The 24384-nt window shown below is 44.2% G+C and overlaps 2 protein-coding genes across 3 annotated transcripts in view; both read right to left on the bottom strand.

Moving 5' to 3' along the window:
- Positions 1–13949, bottom strand: part of mbtps1 (membrane-bound transcription factor peptidase, site 1) — a 19460-nt gene extending 5511 nt beyond the window's left edge. The window contains exons 1-16 of one of the 2 annotated variants that reach the window (XM_034587793.1): positions 13758–13949; positions 9307–9860; positions 8251–8514; positions 6778–6984; positions 6500–6610; positions 6181–6290; positions 5488–5604; positions 4904–4971; positions 4056–4158; positions 3164–3315; positions 1986–2147; positions 1222–1366; positions 844–1032; positions 581–753; positions 358–473; positions 90–246 (exon numbers count right to left, since the gene is read on the bottom strand). In XM_034587793.1, the coding sequence (XP_034443684.1) occupies positions 90–246; positions 358–473; positions 581–753; positions 844–1032; positions 1222–1366; positions 1986–2147; positions 3164–3315; positions 4056–4158; positions 4904–4971; positions 5488–5604; positions 6181–6290; positions 6500–6610; positions 6778–6984; positions 8251–8514; positions 9307–9508 (2276 nt within the window). In that variant the 5' untranslated portion in view covers positions 9509–9860; positions 13758–13949. The remainder of the gene's footprint in view (positions 1–89; positions 247–357; positions 474–580; positions 754–843; positions 1033–1221; positions 1367–1985; positions 2148–3163; positions 3316–4055; positions 4159–4903; positions 4972–5487; positions 5605–6180; positions 6291–6499; positions 6611–6777; positions 6985–8250; positions 8515–9306; positions 9861–13757) is intronic. The other variant, XM_034587792.1, reaches the window with a different exon arrangement.
- Positions 13950–16605: 2656 nt separating this feature from the next.
- On the bottom strand, positions 16606–23181 carry pskh1 (protein serine kinase H1). Its single transcript, XM_034587794.1, is given in 5 exon segments — positions 16606–18269; positions 20150–21052; positions 21054–21068; positions 21395–22152; positions 22766–23181. Coding segments are annotated over 4 exon segments (1305 nt in total). The 5' UTR covers positions 21464–22152; positions 22766–23181; the 3' UTR covers positions 16606–17951.
- Positions 23182–24384: the final 1203 nt, after the last annotated feature.

Here is a 24384-nt window from a genome sequence, read left to right as displayed (position 1 = left end):
ACATACCAATTGTCTGTTATTCTAAACCTTGTCAGTTACGTGTGAGACCTTCTGAGGACATTCATGTAGTACTTTTAAGAGTTGAATACCTGGTGTTTTCGTCGTAGAACTTCACCTTCCTCATGACCGAGGTGTTGTACCAGTCGCTGAAGACGATGAGCGACAGGCCGTTGTCGATGTCTCTCCTCAGCTTGGTGATCTCTTCAGGGAAATACTCCTCCTCACTGTCCACCATCAACAACGTGCCTGCAGAGACGCAAACAATCCATTGTTTTTATCATCCGAAACGTCATTATCATCAGAACTGAGAAAACTTGTCCCAGTGGAAAGTCTTCACATAAACCGGTGCACCCTTACCGTACTGACTAGCATCAAAGCAGGTGATCGGCGCTCCGAGCACTTCAACAAAATAGCCCATACTCCTGAGGTGCTGGTACATGTCCCTGAAGTTCGTGTGGATGTGGTCCCCATTCCTGGAAACACAAAATAATCCAAAATGTTTCACTGAGATGATTGAGGACAAACAGTTACAGGAAACTAAGTAAAAGTCATCAAACTGTGAGGTGGGGGACACTCGTACCAGTCCAGAGGGTCGTTCTTCATGCGGAGGTTGTCTCGGGGGAAGTAGCCGGGTGGGTAGCGCAGGTTGTGGTATTGGTCCCACAGCACCCTCTTGCTGCGTGGGGGAGTTGGCACGATCTTCACCTTGATGGGCAGTTTGACCGTAGAGGTCAGCTCGCCACCCGCCGCAGACTGGAAGGGATGAGAGAGACATTTGGGTCAGAACTGAATAAAATAAGGTGCAGTTAGGACAAATCTCAGGTGTTTGCTGCAAAGACTCACATCATTCTCTGCAGGCGATGCCACCGTGACCATCACATGGCCCTGAGCAATCCCTTCCCAGGATGCGGCCTTCTTGGCCACAGAGATGGACACAGCCAGGTAGCCGGCCCACGGCCACAGCACCGGCGAGTAGGAGACGGCCACATCAATGTGATCGCCGTTTTGGGGGAGGTAGGGCTGCCAGATGGGCTGAGCAGGAGAGAGCGGCATTTTATTAACAGCTCAGAGTTCATCACAAAGCTGAACCAGGTCAGTCAAGGATGAAACTCATCCTTCAAATGTCCTCTGACAGCACTGAGAAAATACATTTTAGGAAACAATACAATTCAAGGAACCTGAAAAAATATTTTTCTCGATTTGGGTTATATGTTCACACACCTTGTCGACAATTCTGCCGGTGACACCCATGCCGTTAAGAATGGTCACGTTGACGATCGTGGGCATTCCTCCATAGTAGATGGGCTGAGAACAGTAAGGCCACATGTAGGGACTCTCTGTCAGGTCGATGTAGCTGGGAGACAGACTGCGAGGAGACAAGGACACGTTAACATCATGTTTAATATAATGTGCAGATGAGCTTCAGATCGTTTTACAAAATAACTGTTTATCGGGAGGAAGGAAAACCTCATTTACACTTGGTATCAAGAAGTGATCTTTATCTTGATTAGAAAAACATGTTCCAATTCAAGGTGGTCTGGCTCACATTGTGAACAGGTTCATTGATTATTATCAGTAGCTATAAAACTAGTACCGTTGATCTGGTTTGCTTCTCTTTGAGTTTATAAACAAACAGCTCGCTCGCTGCTTTTCTCCCTGAAGAGCAGAGCTGTGCCACTTTAACAACCACATTTTAAACCTACAGGTGGTATTTGATACTCAAAGAGTTGGAGCACTCTTGTAGAAGGTCAACTCTGATACAGCCAGAGAAAGACCCTCCTGTTGCTCCCGAGACTAAAGGCTGTGACAGCACAGGGTCGGTCTACTTCATGGTTTGGCAATTCTTCAGGTATAAGCCAACGTGAGGGAGCAACATTTATGTACAATGTCAGAACAGTGTAGCTGTGCACGTCTGTCTGCGATCAGAAAGTGCCTGAAGCCTGACGGTGCTCATCTTTGTTTCTGAAGTGCACCGAGACATTTACCTGGCCTGAGGTTTGTAGCTGTTGAGAATCTGATAGGCTCTGATAAGGTCTAGCTTCCCGTGGCCTTGCTCGAACATGTTCACGCCCGGCAGCCTGCGGGCTGATGCGATCAGGGCCTGCTTCATGGAGGCTGGGTTCACCAGATCCCGGTTCACGACGGTGCTGGAGGACAGAGGAGGACAGGCTTGGTTAGTGTGCAGCTCCACTGGTGTTGAATTCCTCATCCATCAATCTAGAGCAGTGCTGGAGGGAGAAAACAGGGTGGACTGCTGTGTGTGTGTGTGTGTGTGTGTGTGTGTGTGTGTGTGTGTGTGTGTGTGTGTGTGTGTGTGTGTGTGTGTGTGTGTGTGTGTGTGTGTGTGTGTGATTCTCCTGAGAGAGGGCGAGGTCCCTGTTGTCAACAGAGGTGGTGTGATGTTGAGCCCAGCAACATGAGCTAATCCTCTCACTTACAGCTTTGAAGCGAGGGGACTTGAGACGTGAGAAGACGGAACAAATACAGACTGAGAATAAAACCAGAAATCTGTGACACGCCTTCTCCCTCTGGGACACATTTCACTCTACACTGACCGCACATGAGGTTATTAAACCAGTATTATACTACATAAATTATCAGATTTACAGGTCAGATGTACTAGAACCAGGGACAATGATCAAATGTGCCGCCACACGACAGACTCAGAGCGCCACACGTCTCCATGGGGCCTCATTTCCATTGTGCAAAGGTACAATATGAATATTTTTGGGAAAGTGGAAACTGTCAATACAAAGTAATTAATTGAGGCCCGTTTTTTAAGTGATTCTTACATACTTTTTATTTCATTTAACACCAAACTATGATATAATATCACTTTTTTTTATAAATATTGAGGCCAGTTGTGATATATATAACACTGGTGCTTGTAGTAAGACACTGATTGTTCCATTGGGACCTTTTTAATTATCAATATCATTATTTCAGTCCAAACTGCAGTTGACTGTGGTTCTTCATCATCACTTTTCCATACAAAAGCTGTTTTGATGCAGGTCTGTAAAATTGGATCCAGACATTTTTCTGCTTTTCACATATGAAGAATGAAAAACATGGATAAACACTCAGTCAAACAACAACTCCAGAAGATTCCTACAGTTTAAGACTCTTTGGTTTTGAGGTTGAGAGTCCAGATGATGACACTGACCTGGCCAGGAGAGTGACAGCCCCCGCCACCACAGGAGACGCCACACTGGTGCCAGACAGAGAGCGACATCCCTCCTTCATCCCTGATCCACGGACGCCGGAACCGTACGTGACGATATCAGGCTTCACTCTGCCGTAGCCTCCGGGCAGCTCCTGCAGAGACGGGAGGCCGATAGAGGTTGACACGGTTAGAGAAACACAAAATGAAAAAGAAATGAAAAGTTTGTACAGTCTTTTTAACTGAGTTTCTCTGCCACATGCATATTTATATACACACACAAGCTGTTTTCTGGACAGCAAAGACAAAACATGTCATTAAAAATATGAACCAGTGCTTATTCACACACTTAAACGTATGTTTGAGTTCATGTCATTACGCCTACACCATGAAGTCATACTCTATTCAGAGATGTGACTTAAAAACAGTGCAGGACTCTGCCTAAGCTCAGCTCCTGTTACGAATATGAGCCTGACACAGACTTAAAAGTGTTGACTGTGTATGTGATGAAGACTGACGGCAGCATGCGCCCTGCAGATGAAGAAGCTGGAGTCTGAGCAGAATGCAAAAACGACAGGAAAAGATCTTAGGTTTTCTAAAGCATTCAGGTAGGAGAGCGGAGCGGCAGAGCGAGGGCCTCTTCATGGCTGAGTGACAGTGGTTGAGAGGGCAGAGCAGCTGTCTGGATCAGAGTATGAAGTCTAAATCAGATGCCAAAGCAGATGTCTGCTGTGGAGTATGATGATAAAAGTGTGTGTGTGTGAATCTCCAGTAAGTGGCTGATGGGATGTGGATGAGGAGTCAGGAGCAGAGTGTTGATCTCTCAGGTAGATGTCTGCTCTCAACCGGAGAAATGATATTCTGTATTTGTGTGTGTGTCCGTGCACAGACTCACCCAGGTGGTCATGCCTCTGGAGGAAAACCTGGCGATGTTGTCCTCAAAGTCGATCCCCCCGACTCCGATCACGTCCATTTGGTCTGCCGGGTTGTTCAGGGTGCTGAGAGCGAGGACATTTGTTTTAGGAGACTTGAAGGGACAGTTCACAGTACGAGTCTCTTTCCTGTTTTGTCCTGTTAACGATGCTTTGTACAGCAGTTAGAGTCAGCAGATATTCAGCAGGGTCATAAAACCCGGTTGGCCTTGGGGATTGTTTGGATAATTAAGAGGACAAACTGGTGAAGAGGAACTCAGCATTTTTAAAGAAGGATTTAATTAAATAACAATAAGAGATTTTTTTTCTAGGGAAATATCCATGAAACAGCCACAAAACACAGATGATGCTGCAAGACTTAAATCTAGAAGTGGCAGCTCGTCCTGAACAGCAACAAGAAAAGGTCAATTATAGAATAAAGCTGACACTGTTTGGTATTTAGCTAAAGTTCTAACCTATTGTAGCAGTTACACAAGTGGAAAAAGCCATTAAGTCAATAAGACTGAGTTAGTTAATAAGTGTGTAAGTCACTAATATTCCCCTTGTCTTCGCTAACATTAGGAAACATTAGTCGTCAAAGGGAAGTGGCTGCACCAGACCAAACAAGCACGTAACAGTAAAACCTCTGATTGTACTGAACTGAGCGTATTGTGTCTTCAGTGGAATTACAAACTTAATACAAACTTCACTAACTTTATTCTAGTATCCACTAAAAAAATTAGATAGTTATAGATCCTAGTTTGTTTAACAATTACGTGTTCCTTAAAAGTCTGTTTCTATAAGACTGACTGAATGGAAGTGGTGAACTTACCCATACAGAGGTCCATCGTTGCCGATGGCAGAGACCATGATCACTTTGTTGGCAGTCAGCTCCCACACCTGTCAATCAAACAAGGAGATCAGCTACACTGACATCGAGAAAAAGACATTTTATAATATACAGTAGAAAGAAAAACACGTTGTCACAAAGTACACTTAAATCTTTATAATATGCTGAACCACACTGCTGCCGTTCAAATACTTGTTTCACCCCAAGTCCCATAAATCAGGAAAAACCTTTGTCAAAGTTTAATATCTTAACATTCCGTGTTAGACGCAGCAGATGGTGTTTTGTATTTGCGCTCATCTGTGAGATGAAGAAAACCCGTCAGAGTTTAAACGCTGCACGAGCCAACGCTCCTGGTTTGACCTGTTCGCTCCCGTTGACCTGCTTGTTATGTTGCAGCTCATTACCACTCTGAGAAAAGGGTGTAACTCACAGGGAGGAAGGGAAGCTTGGCTTAGGAACTATTTTTATGCCTTGATTAAAACATCCGCTCAGTTAAGCTGAATAAATATCAGTTCAGCTTAAATGCTGCCATGTGACTGTGTCATTCGTGCGTGTGGCTCCGTCACCTTATCAACAAAGGGGTGGTCCATGAAGTCAGGACCCCCGATGCTGAGGTTAAGAACATCGATCTTCTTCAGGATGGCGTAGTTGAAGGCATCGAGGAACCAGGAAGTGTACGACACCTGGGATGTGAGGAAACACAAACACGGTACAATCTTATTTAGACAGATGCTATAAAAGAGTGTTTACTATAGTGTAAGTGTGTGTGTCAGTGTTTCTGTTCATTGTGTTGTTGCTTCAGACAGAATAACAACAGTTGTCAAAGCTGCACTGGAGCATTTGACAACAAATCCAATAAAGCGTCTTATACAGTGAAGAAGACACGGACCAAAAATATCAAGTCTGACAAAACCATTTAAAGGATTAGTTCATCATTTTGGGAACTACACTAGTTTGTTTTTGTTGCCAAGATTTAGATTGGAAGCTCGATACCATTCTCATGTTTGAAGACACAGCCAGCAGCTAGTTAGCTTAGCTTAGCATAAATACTGGAAATGGGGTAAAGAGGTAAAGAACTCCAGCCCAAACAAGCTCTTATCAAAATGTTATACCTTGTTTGTGACCTTTTCTTATCGGCAGCAAAGATTCCAAAATGCAAATTACAATATTATTGAAATTTCCACCTTTCACCTTGTATTTAATCCTTCATTAATACTTTAAACCCTTTTTGTAGCTGTGTATGTTTGACCTGTACGTACCTGGTTGTTGGTGAACACTCTGAAGATGTGCAGCTCGGAGTCGGGGGCAAAACCCTGACACTCCCTCATACTGGCGATCACTCCTGCTACAAATGTGCCGTGACCCAGACCTGAGAAACCAAAGAGAGGCCGGTCTGTATTAGTCTCTTTTTAGCTCTCACACACACCGAAAATGCTTAACCAGAAATAAAATGTCTGGTTCACCGCTTCCTGTGCAACCTCAGCCTACTTGGGCTTCGATACACAGCATATACAGAGCATTCAATCACACTGTGTGATATTAGTATCTATCAATAACATCATAACGATCATTCCTCACCATCATCCAGCGTCTTCTCATTGGTCCAGTTGGTCCTCTCTTTCACATTCCTGAAATGTGGGTGCTTCTCACTCAGGCCGGTGTCAAACACGGCAACCTTCACACCCGCACCTGCAGACACACATTTAAAGCATATTCATTACCGCTAATTACTCCAGCAACCAGTGCATTCACTGAGACCAAGAAATAAAAGCAATCATTGAGTTTCTGTCACATTTTATGAGATTTGGAGCAGATGGTTTTTTTATAAGCTGACAAGGCAGAAATCGGTGTCTTACCGGTGTGTCCCATCTGCCAGAGGACGTCCGCCTGCAGGATCTGAGCAACTTGGCGGGGGATGGCCCGCAGCAGACGCCGGCTGGAGTGGCGACCGGTGGCGTGCCAGAAACCTGAAGCCAGTGACAGGCTGGATCGTCTGAAAGGGCGGGACGATTGCCACGACTGCGTCCCACGGGTGGCATTGCAGGGTTCAGCAGGTTCGGATGCTGTGGAGACAGTACACAAGCAGATGTGTTGGCAGCTGAGCTAAACTGCAAAGGGAAAATGTCTTTTACATGCAGAGCTCAATGACTTTCATCATAGACGAATACATCTCTCAGTTTAATATGAGACAAAATAATGAAACAGCAGATTCCCTGTCTCATCAACATGCTCTGGTATCGCTATCGCCTCCTGCAGACAGGAAAATCTGCCGTTTACTTAATCATGCTCATCATGTCCCCCTCCCTGGTTTCAAGTAGTGTCTCCCTCTTTCTTCTATCTCTCTATCTCCCCCCCCCCCCTCCGTCCATCTCTCAGCGGTGATGCGAGGCTGATCACTCCAGCCTCATTTAAACCAATCTTATCACAATCTGACTCACTGGACAGAGTAAATGATCATTAGGTCAGGACAGGTTGGAGAGAAACGCAGGGGTGACATGTTCTCTCTCTCTCTCCTTCCCATTAACTGCCTCATTAGGTTGCTACGTCACGTTCACACAAATTGACTCATGCAACCGAAACGCAGTGAACGAGCGCTTCAGAGATACTCGAGTCACCAAGTTCAAGCTTCATCTCCAGATTGATCTACCTTCAGCCACGTTCAACACATTGATGCTCTCGGGGGATCAGACTCTATTATACTGTTTTCAATCCAAATACTCCCAATCGATAACAACACATTACAAGCTCCACTCCACAGCCCCAGATATTTCATCAATCTACCAATCCCATGTATTTGTACAGCCCGTGTTCACAAACCACAGTTTGTCTCATAGGGGTTTAGGTTTTCAGGACACATGGCCTCCATATTGATACTGCTTGTGTTTATGCAGACTGGTGGCACAGTGAAGTCTTTCATCCAGTGCCAGGCACAGGGCGTGCACCCCCCCCCCCCCCCACCCCCACCCCCAGTCCAGGCAAGCCCCACCATACTGACTCACCTACTCCCTCCCAGGGTGGGCAAACACAGGCATTCTCTGTCCTGCTTCCCATCCCCCCCCCAACACATATCCTCACACAGACACACACACAATCGTGCATCAACCCCCCCAAGTTGGCCTGCACTTCACATTAAGATATACAATCCTTCTCTCCACCACAAACACAGGAGAGGACGAACGCGTCCTCCGACTCAACAGAGATATTCTGTGAGACGCAGCAGACAAACAGCTTTCTGGATCTTTTCAGAGTTTTAGATTTCCAAGCTGGACGTGCCAACCTCTTGGGCCATGTGATGCTTTTGCCGACACAATACCACCGCACTGACTTACAGGGAATGTATTTCAGCGTGCGGAACACTTTGCGTTGCGGTGTAACCCTCTTGATGTAGGGATGGTCCTCCAAGGTCAGCAGACTGCTGGACGAAGCTTGACGGATGTGCACCAGCTCGAAGTCGCTGGGGAAGTCAGAAGCCGGGTTTTGTCGTGGAACGATGTGCCACTCCAGTGCTCCGTCCTCGGTGTTCCGCAGGGCGCTGCTGATGTACAGGCTGCGCGCTTTGGCCGAGAAATACCCTGTAAATCCTACGATGTACTCTGCAGAGAAAGAGAGGAGCGAGGACAATGTTTTTACAGGTCATGCAGTGACAATTAATTACAACCACAGTCCGATGAAAGCACTTCCAGCTCTTTTTAGCCGTGATTGAGCAAAACTTAATACTTTAAAAACACAAAATCTCTTCTGGAATCAATAAATTGTTATAATGTGAAAATCCTTAGTAAAGAAAAAATACTTGATGTGTCTTTTGAACAATTTACTATCGGATTTACATAAGTGTGTTAAGTTGTATTAAGTAAATATTAAGATTGATTTACTTCCACAGAGGAAAAAACTTGTCAGGTCTTCATTCCTTTATGAGTATTCATATATAACTTAGTCCTATATAATGAGGGCAGAGCCTGAATAGCGAGTTGTGCAGAGTAACTGGATTGGGTGTGTTTTAAGCTAAGCTCAAAACAAAACAATACACTGCTGCTACTGTGATTTGAAGCAACTGACGCTTGGGTCGTGTCATTATCGTTTACTGCCTTTAATGTGTGGTTAATGATGAGCATTTTACATTCTTGTTATTTGCTTTCTCTGTTTTTTAACTTATGTAAAGTGCTATATAATTAAAATACGTTTACTTTGCTTCTGGTAATGATCTACATCTGCTTGTTATAGTTATATTGTACTTATACTTTGTTATATTCACCAGGTGTCACACATAACTACCGCTGATAATCTCTCATTTCAGACTTGAGTGAATCAACTTTTAAATAATGCCAGAGTTGGTTCCGAGCTCATCAAGACTAAACCCATTCACACCAGTATTAACCATCTCTCACCATGTTCCACGACCCTGGTGGAGAACTCCAGCTTTACGGTTAACTCGGAGCAGTTGGAGCCGGATGACGAGGGGCTGGGGTCTGAGTTGGGGGCGTGTTCCGAGTCGGATCTGCCCTCTCCCATTGCCTCCATCCCGACCATAGGCACAAACCCCAGCAGCAGTCCCAGAAGCACGGACGCCCACACAGGAACCAGCAGCATTTTGAGTTCTAAAGTATCGCAAAGCACGAGTTTAAATTTGAGCAGCAGGTTTCAGAGGAAAAATGGATCCACGTCAGGGATGAGTTTGAGCATTTGAAGTCCATAGCTCTAACAACGAGTCCATACTGCAAACAGCCCGAGCAGCTAGATTAATTTCTTTCTGCGTTTTCTCTCCATGGTGGTTGTCCAGGGTGGAGGTCAGTGGCACAGCCAGAGTAGGAACGTAGATGCCATGTTAGACTGGAGGAAACAAACCAGTAGGAGCAGTGGCTGGGTGGGAGGAGCGCGGGAGCAGTGACGGAGGAAGATGCTGGTGTTGACTCAGAGTTACAGAACAGCCCTGTTGTTGTTTCTAGAGAGAAAAAGAGACAAAACAAGAGGAATAGTTAGAACATCAGAGCAGAACATCTTCCAAACATATTCGAAACCCAGAAACAATAATTCTTATCACCAAGATCAATGGCAAATTCATTGTGACCCTGTAAACACAAACTGTCTGGATCTGGAATAAAGTGTCTGTTAGTTTCACAGCTCTGGCTACAAAACAATCTGCATCAATACTGTTGTTTTTAAGCAAGTTTCCAACATTCAATATTTATTAATAATTAAAATATTCTGCATAAAAACCTCACATTCAGAGTTTCGGAAATTAATCTCCAAATTTGACCGTGTGGCCACAACATGTTGTAATTACATTTTAATATTAAAGACGACAATCACTAAAGAAGTCACATTATTCTACAAATGGATAGAAATAAAGAAAACTCACCATCTGAGTTTATTAACATTAATACCAGACCACTGACTGGAACAAGATGTTTGTTGTACAGCTTGTGTCATTATAATACACAAATACAGTGTGGACCCTACACATAGACGTGCTGCTGAGGGACAAAGCAACTGCAGGAAAAAAGAAAAAGACTTTATTCTCTAACCCTATACAACACAAAGGTTCAGGAAAACAACCCCTTAAAGGCTTTGTTATCACACAGCGTTCACAGAGAGGAGTGTTTCCTCCACTTTGAGGGGGGGAAGGAAGGGAGGTGTTCAGTGAAGAGAGAAGGATGAGGTATTAACCACTCCTTACAAAGAGTGTGTTGCCCTCCGGGAACAACCCGTTTACTAGATAGTGCACGTACGCAGAGATAAAAAACTTTATCTCACCTGTAAGAATCCCATGCAATAACACAAGAGACTGCAAACAAGCGACCACAGACCCAGTGATCGGCCCACGGCTGATACACCATGAGGAAACTCATCAAGAGATATCTTTAAACAAGCAGCGCACCAACAAGTCTCTGTCCCCCTGGGCCGCGTCGAGAAGGACATTCTTCTGGGCAGGTACAGGATCATTTCCCTCTGGCCCCTGGGCTGAGACAACCCAGTAACAAAATCAAGACTCACACACAGCTACCAACCAAGACACAAAGGTGTGCGCACACACACACACACACACACACACACACACAAACACACACACCAAACTCAACACAAGAGCTCTACCCTGACTGAGGGTCCAGCCCAGATTACATAAAATGAGCTCCCTTCCTTTAACATCCTTCTCCAACCGGATGAAACTTCCTATAGAATAATAAATATTTATAGAACTCATACTTTTCTTTGTATGTTTCAGGAGGCAAACATCCTCATTTCGGGGACTGGGTTCACCGTCGAGCCTTCACACAACACACTCACTGACTGTTAATGCAGAGTAGCTACTCACTGCTGCTCAGCTTTACAGCAGCGGAGAGCACGTGTGCAACATGTTCCAGAGAGGAGTGTCCATCTGCGCAGTGCCGAGCACGTGTGTGTGTGTGTGTGTCTGTTTGTGCATATACCTCTTATCTATTTAATCAAGGCCATCATTAAGTGTTAGTGTCCTACCTGAAAGCAGTTGGCTCAATTACTATGAGATATGTCGCCGTGGTGTATTTGGTCTGACGAAATCTAAACCTGCTTTCAGCTATCCAGTCACTTAAGTATAATTTAGGTCATCTAGTTTGGCCGTTGATGTAGTAACAAGAGAAACTATTTCTAAAGCTGCTTCCAGACAAACTTGAAACTGAAATTATGCAAAGGAGCTGTGAGCGAGAACTGAAATGTCCAAGTCAGTTGCTCCGGACAAGTCAGTCCTCTAGTAAAACATCCTGAAAGTGTCAGAGAGCCCGTGTGAGAATGCAGCGAGTAGGCGTCTTGATGGCGTTTCTAACACGACGGACGCAAATCAAAGGAGACACAGACGAAGACGTCAACTTGGAAAGAAAACGAGATCCGTGAGCTTTTGGTGAAAAGAGCCGACGCCGGTGTCAATGTGAAAAACACTGAGCTTTCTGCAGCAGATTTTGTACGTCACGTCACGACACAGGAGCCAGCCCTCGCCTGAATGTAGGAAAGTGTCCAAGTGCAGAGGACTGAACCGTTCTGACTGAAATACAGTAAATGTGGTGATAACGCTGCGCTGGCAGTGGAGTAACCACACAGATACATACACATACAAGTTGAGAGGATTCAAATCAAAGACAGATTTCTGGGGCACGTAGAAAAAACTGGAATATTTATCACAAATGACAGAAAATCCCTTTTCCTCCTTTCATGTTATGCGTGTGGTCACAGCCCCCCCCTTACTTAGACCTAATGATATAGTAGATCAAATCTTCAGATATGGGCCTACACAAGTGGTACGGGTTTAGACGATCTAATTAAAAGCCCCTGGCTGGTCTAGTCTGACAGGAGGGGGGGGGGGGGGTTCAATCACCAGTTCCGGCTCAGGGCAGGATCTCCGCCTGTGAGAGAAAACAATACAGCTAATCACTACTGGTTCAGACCAAGGGCTGTGGAAATAGGCTCACTGCTCGGGACGGGGCAGTAAAAGACAGGCTGGGACCAGTTGTGTCAACATAGCACCGAGCCACAAAACTGGCATCAAACCTCTGGGGGGTGGGGGTGGGGGGTGGGGGTGGGGGGTGGGGGGTGGGGGCCCACAAATTAGTAGGTAGAGAAGGACCCCCACCCAATCCAGAGGTTATCCACTTACAGGCAGTGAAGTGGAGGAAGCACCTTCTTCTCTGAAGTCAGGAAACAAAGGAAAGTGTGTTGCTGATTTTAAAACGTGTAGACAGCTGAGTAGACTGTCTCGTGCTGAAGTGAAGACAACAACTCAAACTCAAACGTTTCACTTCATTTGGGTTTGTTCTGTACATGAAGTGAAAATGAGGCCCGTTGATTTTCCTGAATCTTTGAGTTGTTACTTGTAAAAAAACCCACATTTCGTCACCACTTTTGGGAATGAGGACATTTCTGGGAAATGGTTTGTGATGAATCCATAACAGACGCATCCGTCAATCATTTCCCTCACAACAGTTTAAATAGGCCAGAACCTTTTGTCATTTAAACTACACCAAAGTACACAGAGTATAAACTAAAAAGTGTCAGAATACTGTTATTATACCAACAGCTCAGTATCGTGGTGAGTATTACACTGTTTACTTAGTAGTAGTATCTTTAATTCAGTCATTAAAACATCATTCATACTTTACACATGAAAGTGAAAAGTCTGCGTATTATATATGTCTGTCCTACATTTATGTCTCATCTCATTATTCCTCCAGATTCAAACAAAGCAGCTTCACGGACCATTTCGTTGTAAACAAATATGGAGGAACACATTGTAAAGTTTGCATTGATCCACAATCTAACAATTAAAACACATTCACCTCCTTTGAACCACAAATGTACAAACTTCATGAGTTTCTCTGTAAAGTTTTGCTCTTGTTAACGTCCACACACACACACACACACACGTGTAATTGCCTGTGGGGTCATAAAGCTCCAGTGTTACTGGGATCTAACTCCGTTGGACACTTCGCTGCTTTCTGCTGAGACACAACTTTTCCTCACGAGACTGAATATTAAACTCTCAACACTGTAAACAAGTTAGTAAATGAAGTAAAGTGACAATAACAATCTGAGCAGACTCACAGAAATACGTGAATCTGTCGGTATAAACACTGCACACGTTGTCGGACACGCTGCAGGTAACGACCCCGGAGGAGGACGATCTTATTACCAGTAAACAACCAGTGGATCTGTGGCGAATGTCCCCGAGAGACAGACACAGAGACTCGGTGTCTTTGTAAACAAGCGTGAGACGTGCTCGTTGTTTCCCAGCGTCTCACATGCAGCGCGTTAGCTCGCTAGCTCCCGTGCTGTTTCCGGCGAGGTGCTGCGGGCTCGTGGTGGATCTACTCACCGGGAACAGCGGCGTGTGTCCCCCGGGCGTGTGGCCCTCCGCCCCGCGTCGTGTCGGCGTGTCGGCGGCTCCTCGCGAAGCTCCAGCGGCTGGAACAAACGCTATTAGCATCGGCTGCTAACTCACTAGCATCCGCAGACCGTCTGCTAAGGATGGGGTTGCCAGGTTTGCCGGAATCATCCCTCCCCCGGAAACCCCCCCCCTACCCCCGAGCACGTTAAGCTAATCTTAGCTAGGAGCTAAAAGTAAATAGAGTAGCTTTTCCTCACATAGATATTTATATAAAGTATTTATATCACGTGATTAAGTTACAGTGTTGATCGATTTTAAATTGTGTTGATGTTGTATATTTATTGGTAGTGTGTGGAAGGGTAGTACCACACCTGGCAACCAGAGGGCCCACAGATACCACTGTAGCACAGTGTCTCCACAGTGTGATGCTGCGTCTCCACCAGCAGAGGGCGCTGTCTACAGCCAGCAGCGATACATAACTTTATTATAACAGGACTTATTGTGATAGAGAGATAGATAGATGTACTGTATAGATAGATATATGTATAGATATTTATATTATAGATATATAGATAGATGTAAAGATAGATATATGTATAGATATAGTTATAAATAGTATAGATAAGTATATGTATAGATATATGGATGTATAGATATATAGTATAGATGGATGTATAGATAGATGTAAAGATAGATATATGTATAGATATATAGATATGTAAAGATAGATATATGGATGTATAGATAGATGTAAAGATAGATATATGTATAGATATGTAAAGATAGATATATGGATGTATAGATAGATGTAAAGATAGATATATGTATAGTTATATAGAGATGTAAAGATAGATATATGGATGTATACATAGATGTAAAGATAGATATATGTATAGATGCATAGATATAAGGACAGTATAGATCTGTCTGACAGACAGAATCAGGGCTGATATCAGTGCTGAGAGAGAAACCCACTGATAAAACAAATGAAATGTGAAAAGTCTGGTTCAGGTGTTTTATTGGCACATACAACTTACCATTAAAAAAAATAAAAAAGTTAATGGTAGAGGAATCAAAGTGTTATTCATTCTGACACAGTAACAAAAGATGAACAACTGTTTTCAGGCAACAGTGTTGAGTTGGCTACTTCATTTAGGACAGCATTTATACATAATCAAACACACACATTATGTAAAAAACAGGAAACGAAAACTTGCTGACATTCTGCAAAGACTGCTAATGAACTCATTTTGGTTATAATTGAACATACAATAAGTACTTGGAAATGCTGCAGACTAATTGAGCCACTGCAGTTTCGTTTGAGTTCCAAATGATTTCAAATCATTGTGATTGTGATTCTTGTATATGGCTTTTTAAAAAGGGTTGAAAATGTTTGATTTCACACATAAGCTTTGCTCTATAAGAAATCTGTGAACCAGCAGCCAGAATGAAGGCGGCTTCTGTGTTGTAGAAAGTATGACAATGATACTTCACTGACAATGTGTACTTAAATATGACCACAGGCATTTTCTCCGTGAAAAAGGAAACAACGGACACATCTTGGGCAACGTATCTCTCAAACACAGGCAGAGTTCAGGTTTAAGTGCTGTGATACCAGTTATGACTCAAGCCTCACTTACAGTCTTAAGAAAACAAATGCACTAACAGTTTTCTCCCACCAGGAGGTGAGATATCAGATCAGATGACAGCAGAGGGACAAGGAAAGTAAAAAAATATCCTTACATCAAGGAAAATGGAAAGAGTAGCATCAGAGAAACGACATTCTGGAGCGAGCGAAGGCCGACAGACAAAAACACAAGGAAAGACTGAGGTCAGCTGACATGGCTCGGTTAGGTTTCCAGTACGTGTTAAAGAGTTCACTTTATGAGTCAGGGGGGGGCGGGCAGATCACAGCAAAAACACTCATATGAAGAAGAAAAGGCCACAATGTACCATCTGATTTACACTGAGAGTCCACTGACAAATACATAACAGACACACTAAACAAAACTCTATTCAACTTTGTACATGAAGTGCTTTGTCAGATTAAAGAAATAAAACAAAAAAAGGAAAACGAGGCCCATCAATTTTTTGTGTTACTACTAATATCACAGTTTCTGACAGATTTGGGAATCAAGACCATTAAATGCCAGGAATCTCTGGGAATCATTAGAAATTCATCCACAACAAAAAGAAACGACAGTAAAATCCAGAGCACTGAACTGTAGTGAAGCACCTGATCATTCAAACTACACCACAGTATCACACAAACTAAAGTTTTCAGTATACTGTTATTATACCTCCAGCTCTGAGTAGTGCAGTGGTCACAATACGTCATCATGAGAGGACGATGATCATCCACATGACGGGTATTGTACTGGTAAAGATTCAGACTCAAAAAGAAGAGAATAGAGAGAGAGAGAGAGAGAGAGAGAGAGAGAGAGAGAGAGAGCAGAAGAGTGTGTTGTACTATAAACAAACATCGTTACTGTGGATGTTGGGGATTTGATCAGCTACAGCTCTGCTCTTAAAAGGGAAAGTTCACGGGGTGAAGTGTTTCCAATACAATTGAAGATATTAGTGACTTATCTTCAGACGTAATAAAACAACAGAAAAAACACAACATGCCTCCATGCTGCTCGTGTGGTGTCATCAAAGTGTCCACAAGCCCCGACATTTCATATTCCACTGGAAACAAAGTCAATTCCACCGTGTTCACCAGAAAAGTCCACCAGAAGTGGATAAGCTAGCAGACGTTAGCATTTCCAACGGTCCCTGAATGCACCTCGTCAGAAGATATTAGACTTTGAGGCTTAAAACTTGGAAAGATTACCTCGTTCAGAGTCGAATATGAAATATCGGGTTTTGCAAACACTCGGATGTCACCACACGAGCAGTATGGAGGCATGTTAGGTTTTTTTCTGTTGTTTTTACACATCTGAAGATAGTTCACTAATATCTTCAATTGTATTGGATTCAGCTGCAACGCTGTTTACCCCTGAAACTCCAAAAGTGTTTTGTGGGAGATAATGAGTGAATTTTTCATTTCCTGGGTGAACTCTCCCTTTAAACCTCGATCGATTCAGAATTAAGTGCACACGAAGAGAAAAATTAAAATCTTTCCTAAAAAATGCATATGCTAGGTTTTCGTAAATCACGTTTTAAAAACATACATATTAATGGCCGACATGCTCCTCGTTATCAACCCACATACCAATATGTCAAATGAATGATTTGAATACTGCTCTTCTCTATTAGGGCAGGCTAATGGCTAACACCTTTGGGGTCAAGTAAAATAAAAGTAGGACTGTATAATACAATACATTTAAGATTAAACACAGAACAGCTTCACAATCTTTTGACAGCATCCGAACACTGATGTTAACAGAGCAGTAATGGCAAGATTAGATAAGCTTTGAATTGACTACTAGAAAATATGCCTTCATTTTGGCCTTCAATAGCGTGGTGGTGTTGCAGTGTGTTTCCATCGTCCATATCTTAAGACAAGGTCCGTACAATAAGTAAAATAAGAAATTCACAGCAATTTTCAATCAGGAATGAGTGAGGGGGGGGGGGGGTTGGGTTCCCCACTTCTAGAAGTATCCCCTTCTTCTTAGAAACGTCAGTACCCAGAACTCTGTTCAACAGATCCTCGCAGAAGGTCATTATCCAGTGACCATTTGAATGGAGACTAATAATCACGTCAACAATAATAAATAAATATGTAGAGACACAGGAATTGAAAGACAAAAATGAAAAAAGGAGTGGAAGGCACCGTCCAGCCCAGGAGAAGGTGGAGGAACGGACGGAGAGATGATGGAATGAAACACTTCGCTGGTGTGTCCTTCTGTGTCCTCATCAGGAGACACAATACCATAAGGATCGCATTCATTTCACTGTCTTTATGGATCAGGAATCACCTTTGATTTGCTCAATCGCCTCAATTGGCTCAGTTACTTTTCAACCTCAATTAGATTTTTGCTTGAAGAAACTGATTCAGTCACATTATTGCCTTCTTTTTTAAAAAGGCAATGGTTTTTTGGGGGATTTTAACCCATTTTGGCCTTTAACACTGGAAGCATCATAGAATGGTGGCAGTCATTGTGAAAGATCAGTCTCTGTAGTGCTGTTTCCCTTAAAGTACAAGGTCCGCTGCAGTCATTAGCTGTCCCGCTCCCTGCGTCAGCCGTTGTACTGCTGCTGATAGCGACGGTTCAGCTCGCGCAGCTCCTTCTCACGCACCCGACGGGCTTTGTTGGATTTGGTGGAGCGGCTGGAGCGCGTGGACTGTGCCGACTTGGTGCTGTGGCAGCGCGAAGACGCCCGCTTCAGCAGGTTCTGAGATATACAGCGCTGTAGGTTCTTCATGGAAGAGGATGCGGCCATGCTGACGACCCAGGGGTGCTTGAGGGCCTGGCCAGCGGTGAGCCGCTCGCTGGGGTCCACCGTCAGAATTCGCTCCACAAAGTCTTTGGCCAGGTTGGACACACTGGGCCACGGCTAGAGACGGGAGACAGATGTGAGACATGTTAACAACAAGCTGAGTCAGTGCCAGGATTAAACCAGTGGTTTCCTAACTGAGATGTGGGCGCAGAGCTGTTTCTAATACTCTGCCTCGTAGCTGCATCACATAGCACTAATCAACGGAAAAGGAATTGTTAATGTTATAAGTTCAGTTTGTGCTGTTAATAATTATTTTGTTCTTTTATTCACATTTATTTTTGTCACCTCCTTCGTAATGCACGTAAAAAAGTATATAATAGAACCTGATAAAATAATTGTGTATGAAGCTCCCTCCACTAAACACAAGAGGGCAGCAGAGCAATAGAAAGCTGATAATGTCCCGTCCACTAAAAACAGTACTTTGTTGTTGTGTTAGGTTTATTGTACACAATGTGACTTCTTAGATTTTTTTTTAAATTGTCAGACCTGATATTGAATTTCCTGTGTCTCTGAATGTCAAGTTTCCATGTGATCTTATGTAAAATAAAATGTCCTTTATATCAAATGTTTTTGGAAACATCTGTTGAGTCTGTTTGGTATAAATGACGAGTCGTGAGTCAAAACCTCCGACAAACACTTAAGAACACGACTCTACATTTTTTGTCTGTCCAGGCTGTGATTCATTCCTGGACTGCAGCTGTAAACATGAACATTATTTGTCACAGCTGTAAAAGAACAAATCCCTGAGGGAAAAACATTAGAGTCTGCTCCAGCTCTCACTTAAAAGCTTATTCAAAATACCCCAATCAATGCAGAACCATCACAGCAGCACAATTTTGCTATTATTTCATATTCGTAGAGATTAAGACAGTGAACAAGGAGACAAACCTCTTTTTCAGTCAGTGTTACTTTACTATTTGAACCCCTCAGCTAAAAAACAGGGTTCGTGGGGATGATTGGTCAGATGTGACTTTATCTCACATGTCAGGTTCAAATCTGGACTCATCCACAGATTAGAATTCACACCTCAGGGTTGTGTGCTTCACTCAACTAGCCAAGTTGCACTTAACATCCACGTCTGACTTTGACTGAATTTTATAAAACGTATAAAGTGTATTTTGTCATAATTAACATATTAATTGTTGAGTTATGGCCAAGAACCTGCACTGTGAGGGCACAGTGACCTTTAAACAGCAAAATCCTCTCAGTTCCTCGTGATTGCAAATAGTCATTTGTGCCAGATATAATAAAACTACCTGCGTTCCTAAAGCGTATCACATTCACAGCATTGGGACAAACATCAGGTTACACCAACCTTGACCTTTGACCCCCAAAATCTAGTCTCTTCATCCTAGAGCCCAACAAATTTGAAGAAACGAAAAAGGCAACGACAACCCGAAAACCTAAAGCCTCCAGCTGCCGCCACAGGGGCATAGAAACTGAGATGATCCGACTACTCCCTGTAAAATACGACAAAACCACGGAGCTATTATCTGCGCTGCAGAAGCTGTATGTGGGGCAAACATTAACCGAGGGCCTCTTTGGTAAAACCCACTTGCAACATAAACATCCCACGCTATGAAACAAAGGAACAGACTAGTCAGCATTCTTCCAACTAGATACACAGATAGAGCATAAATTATTGTGCACACACACACAGGGGAGGGGGGGGGGGGGGCATATTGACTTAGAGAGGTTGAATAAATGAGACTGAGGTAAAAAGTACATGAGGTCGAAATGGACATAGAATGAGAATGGAGGAGTTAAGTGCAAAAATGTGTGTATCAGTGTTAGAATCGTGCCACCTCACAGGAAAAGCTGAACTTCTTGGAAATTTGTTGACAAAGCCTCCTGCGGTGTGAGGAATGTTGTCCAAATATGGGTGAAGTCTGCTGGAGAGCGTGTGTGTGTGACTTGCATCTACTGTAAATCCTCACCTCTCCGGAGAAGCTGTACTTCCCCTTGAGGATTTGTCGGTACAGCCGCATGCGGTTGTCGTCCTCGAACGGCATGGTTCCACTCAGCAGGATGTACGATATCACCCCCAGCGCCCACATGTCCACAGCGTTCGTGTAGGGCTTCCTCACCAGGATCTCAGGCGCGATGTACTCCGGCGTGCCGCAGGTGGTCTTCATCAGACACTCGTCCCCCTTCTTCCTGCTGCTGGCCAAACCGAAGTCGGTGATGATGATCTTGGAATCGGCCCCGGGGTGATAGTAGAGCAGGTTCTCCGGCTTCAGATCTCGGTGAGTGATCCCCAACGTGTGGAGATACTTGACGCCGTCCAGCACCATCTGCAGCACCCGGGTGGCGTCCCGCTCTGTGAAGGAGCCACGAGCGATGATCCGGTCGAAGAGCTCTCCTCCAGTGGCGAGCTCCATCACCATGTAGACACGTTCCGCCGTCTCAAACACCTCCATCAGCTGGATTATATTGGTGTGACGAACACGCCTGAGAACACACAGCTCGGACTCGCACACCTCCCTCCCCTCCCGATAACGAGTCTCTATCATCTTGATGGCGTACGGCTGCCGCGTGCTCTTGTGTTCCACGCGAACAACCCGGCTAAAACTCCCTCGTCCTATCAGAGCTTTGATGTCGTACTTGGCTGTGACCCGTGGATCAAACTTGGCTCGATATTTTGCCACCTTCTTCCGCTGAGGGTCCGACAGTTCGGACGGGTCCTTGGGCGGCTGGGCGGAAGCGGTAGGAGTGGCAGCTTGTGCCTGGGCCTGATATGGGGAGGTGGAGTCGGCCTTGTCACCGCCCCCACCCCCGCCCATCTTGCTTCCAGTGCCATCCCCTCGTATGAAGTGCTTGAAGATATCTGTCTGGGGGGGGCTGCGGAGGATCAACCTGAAAAATCATCAAATAATGTTATTATAATAATATAATTCACATTCAATTATAAACACAAATCTTTAATAAGTAGCTAGATTCACTAATTAGTGGATCTACAGTGAAGTTTTCCTCGTTAAGCTAAAACACAGTATTTTCTTGCACCAGCTTGACAACGTGAGGATAGCATAGTTTTCTCTGCTTTTATATCAATAAAATTTGGTGGGTCTGACAAAACATGACATCTGAAGACAGGCTGTAAGAAGCTGTGACATGCATTCAATACAGTTACGTGACTTTTAATAGAGGACATGATCAACTTATTATAAGTTTCTTTTACTGACCTTTTTGACCAGGTCCAACTGAACATCCCCCGGAGGCTCAGGGAGGACCTTACTGTTCCTGCAACCCATCACATCACCTTGGGCCGCTGCCCATTCAGCCACGCAGGCCACCAGGAGCCCTGCCTCATCACCGCTACAGCAGATTCAACACACTCAGGACATCCAACATCCAGGCCGTACCCACGCGGAGTCAGAGGGTTCATGAATAAAGCTGATTACACCCCCTCAAGTCCCAATGAGCTGGCATCAGCAGTCACAGCTCATGAACACAAGCAATACATCCACTTAGGTCCAGTTTAACAGCCGAGGAGCTCATTAATGCATTCTGGTAATCACGTCGGGCGTCTCCACTCCCACAGCAAGTGCTTTACCATCGGGTCACAGTTTTCTTTTATAGACCTGTGTTGTTGGGTCTTATGCCCACACACTGTATGCAGCCGGGGGGGGGGGACCTCAAACCCCTTGAAGAAGCTACCAGGGCCCCATCTCAGATGACGTTAAAATGTTATGGAGAAAATTGCAACGGTGGGTTTGGATCCTCGCTGCACAAACAACGATTGATCAGGAGAAGAGCTGCTTTGAACCAAGTATGGTCGCCTTTAGCAGAAATGCATCATCGTCCTCAGGATTCACGCAGAACGTCCACAGACAATCACACCATCAACTCTGCTGGGATCCATCGGGAGAAGCTGCAGCGTCAGCAGCAGTCGGACTGCAGATAGAGCAGCTCCCCTGGAGAATCACAGCGGAGGGAGGCTCTGAAAGGAAGAACGTAAAAATGCAATATGAAACTCGAGACTTCACGGTTTGGGCTCAACAGATACATGGACGTGCACCGTGTCTGTGGATATATGCTGAATACTGACATGGCAACAGCTTCCTGTGAACATTGTGTGCACAGGGATTTGCCATTTTGCCATTTTGCCAATAAAGGAGGACATATTGTAAAAGTCAGCTCGTGCAGGGTTTGATCACAGACAAGTTTTAATTTGTCATTTTAAAAAGAAAAAAAACTCAATTACCAGAAAGTTTGTTGGAGTTATTATTAGAAATATTGTGTAACAAATGTGTAACAACTTCCTTTACTTTGTCAGACATGAAAACAGCTGATTAAGAAGAAAGCTCCTTTAAAATCAAGTGAACACATAATAAAATAAATGAAACATGACACTGTGAATGTACTTAAGATACTTTACAGTGTGTTTAAGTTCAGTTAAGATAAGGCCTGAGCCATGTCAGTGGTTTTTCTTTCTGCACCCAAAACACCATCAGACCACTTCTCTCGGCAACGTATGGAAACTGTGCGACTGTCGGTAAAAACATCCACAATCGTTTTAACAAAACAAGTGACAGAGTGACTTTGAGGCTCACCTCGTAACTTCGGAGTGTGTGTTAGCATGCTAGCTAGCAGCTAGCAGAAGGGCAGGACCCGCAGCTCTGCCAAACCCAGCCTCCTCACCCCACTCTCACTCAGCTGAGCTCTCCATTTTCACCCCGACTTCACAAACAACTCCGCCGCGTCTCCGTCGGTGAAGCTGCGGTGTCAGCGCCGCGCTCTGCCGCTTCTCGGCCGGGGAAGTTTTTCTGAGAGAGAGGCGAGGCGGTTGGAGGAATGAAAAAAAAAAAATAACGGTAATAAAAACACACGCAGAAGTTGGTCGCTCCCCTGGACGGTGTTTTTCACTCAGGACCCAGATTCCCACAGGCAGAAGAACGGGAAGCCAGTGAATGCAACACGGGGCTTCCGCTTCATATTTTCAAAATAAAAGGTTAAAATTCCGTCAAGCAACGTGATTTTACAGAGATGGAGGAATTAACCTTTTTTGGTTTATTTATTTTGTGGTATCTATCTATCTATCTATCTATCTATCTATCTATCTATCTATCTATACCTATCTAACTATCTATCTAACTATCTCTCTCTCTCTCTCTCTCTCTCTCTCTCTCTCTCTCTCTCTCTCTCTCTCTCTCTCTCTCTCTCTCTATCTATCTATACCTATCTAACTATCTCTCTCTCTCTCTCTCTCTCTCTCTCTCTCTCTCTCTCTCTCTCTCTCTCTCTCTCTCTATCTATTTATCTATCTATCTATACCTATCTAACTCTCTCTCTCTCTCTCTCTCTCTCTCTCTCTCTCTCTCTCTCTCTCTCTCTCTCTATCTATCTATACCTATCTAACTATCTCTCTCTCTCTCTCTCTCTCTCTCTCTCTATCTATTTATCTATCTATCTATACCTATCTAACTCTCTCTCTCTCTCTCTCTCTCTCTCTCTCTCTCTCTCTATCTATCTATAACATCAGTTAGTTTCTGGTAGTCTGTGGTTAATTGTGTGACTATTTGTGTAAGTACACTGAGCGCAACTACACTAGAGCCAAATTCCTAAATAAAGCTGATTCTGATCATCTCAAGGGGTTTTTATTAGGTTCTCAAGAAACAATGAGATTCAGGATTTTGGATCCTGGAGGATTGGGACGAGTAGACAACTTTTCCGATGGAGGATATTTTGGCTTAATTTCTGGATAGTGGGGGGGGGGGGGGGAAGTGGAGAGTGGTTATCCATCTTCACACACAGTTTATGTTGTAATGCTTGTATGTTGCATGTTTTGTAAAGGAATGAGTAGAAGGCATCATACAGATAATCTGGGGGCACATAATGTTCTAGCTGAGAGAAGACAAGGTTGAGTGGCTCCTTTTTGGCTCGTGCCCCCCCACTTTGGCGACCACCAGACTTTTAGTGTATATGCATTTTCTAGATGTCACACACCAACGATTATGAAGATGAATATGAATGTTTTTATATTTCAACAACCCAGGTCTGTGCCTTTTTATATTGAAGGGCCAAACGTACAACTTCCGGTCCAGGTCTGTGTCTGTCCAGCTTGACGGAGCTCCTCTTCCACCCAACTTCTTTTGTAGAGACAGGACGACCTCCCTCAGCTTGTTTCGACCCCGTTCAGTCCTCACCGTCACTTCCTGGATACGGAGACAAG

The sequence above is a fragment of the Hippoglossus hippoglossus genome, chromosome 6 (assembly GCF_009819705.1).
Source record: "Hippoglossus hippoglossus isolate fHipHip1 chromosome 6, fHipHip1.pri, whole genome shotgun sequence".
NCBI classification, from domain to species: domain Eukaryota; kingdom Metazoa; phylum Chordata; class Actinopteri; order Pleuronectiformes; family Pleuronectidae; genus Hippoglossus; species Hippoglossus hippoglossus.
This window is presented reverse-complemented; position numbering and strand designations above follow the sequence as displayed.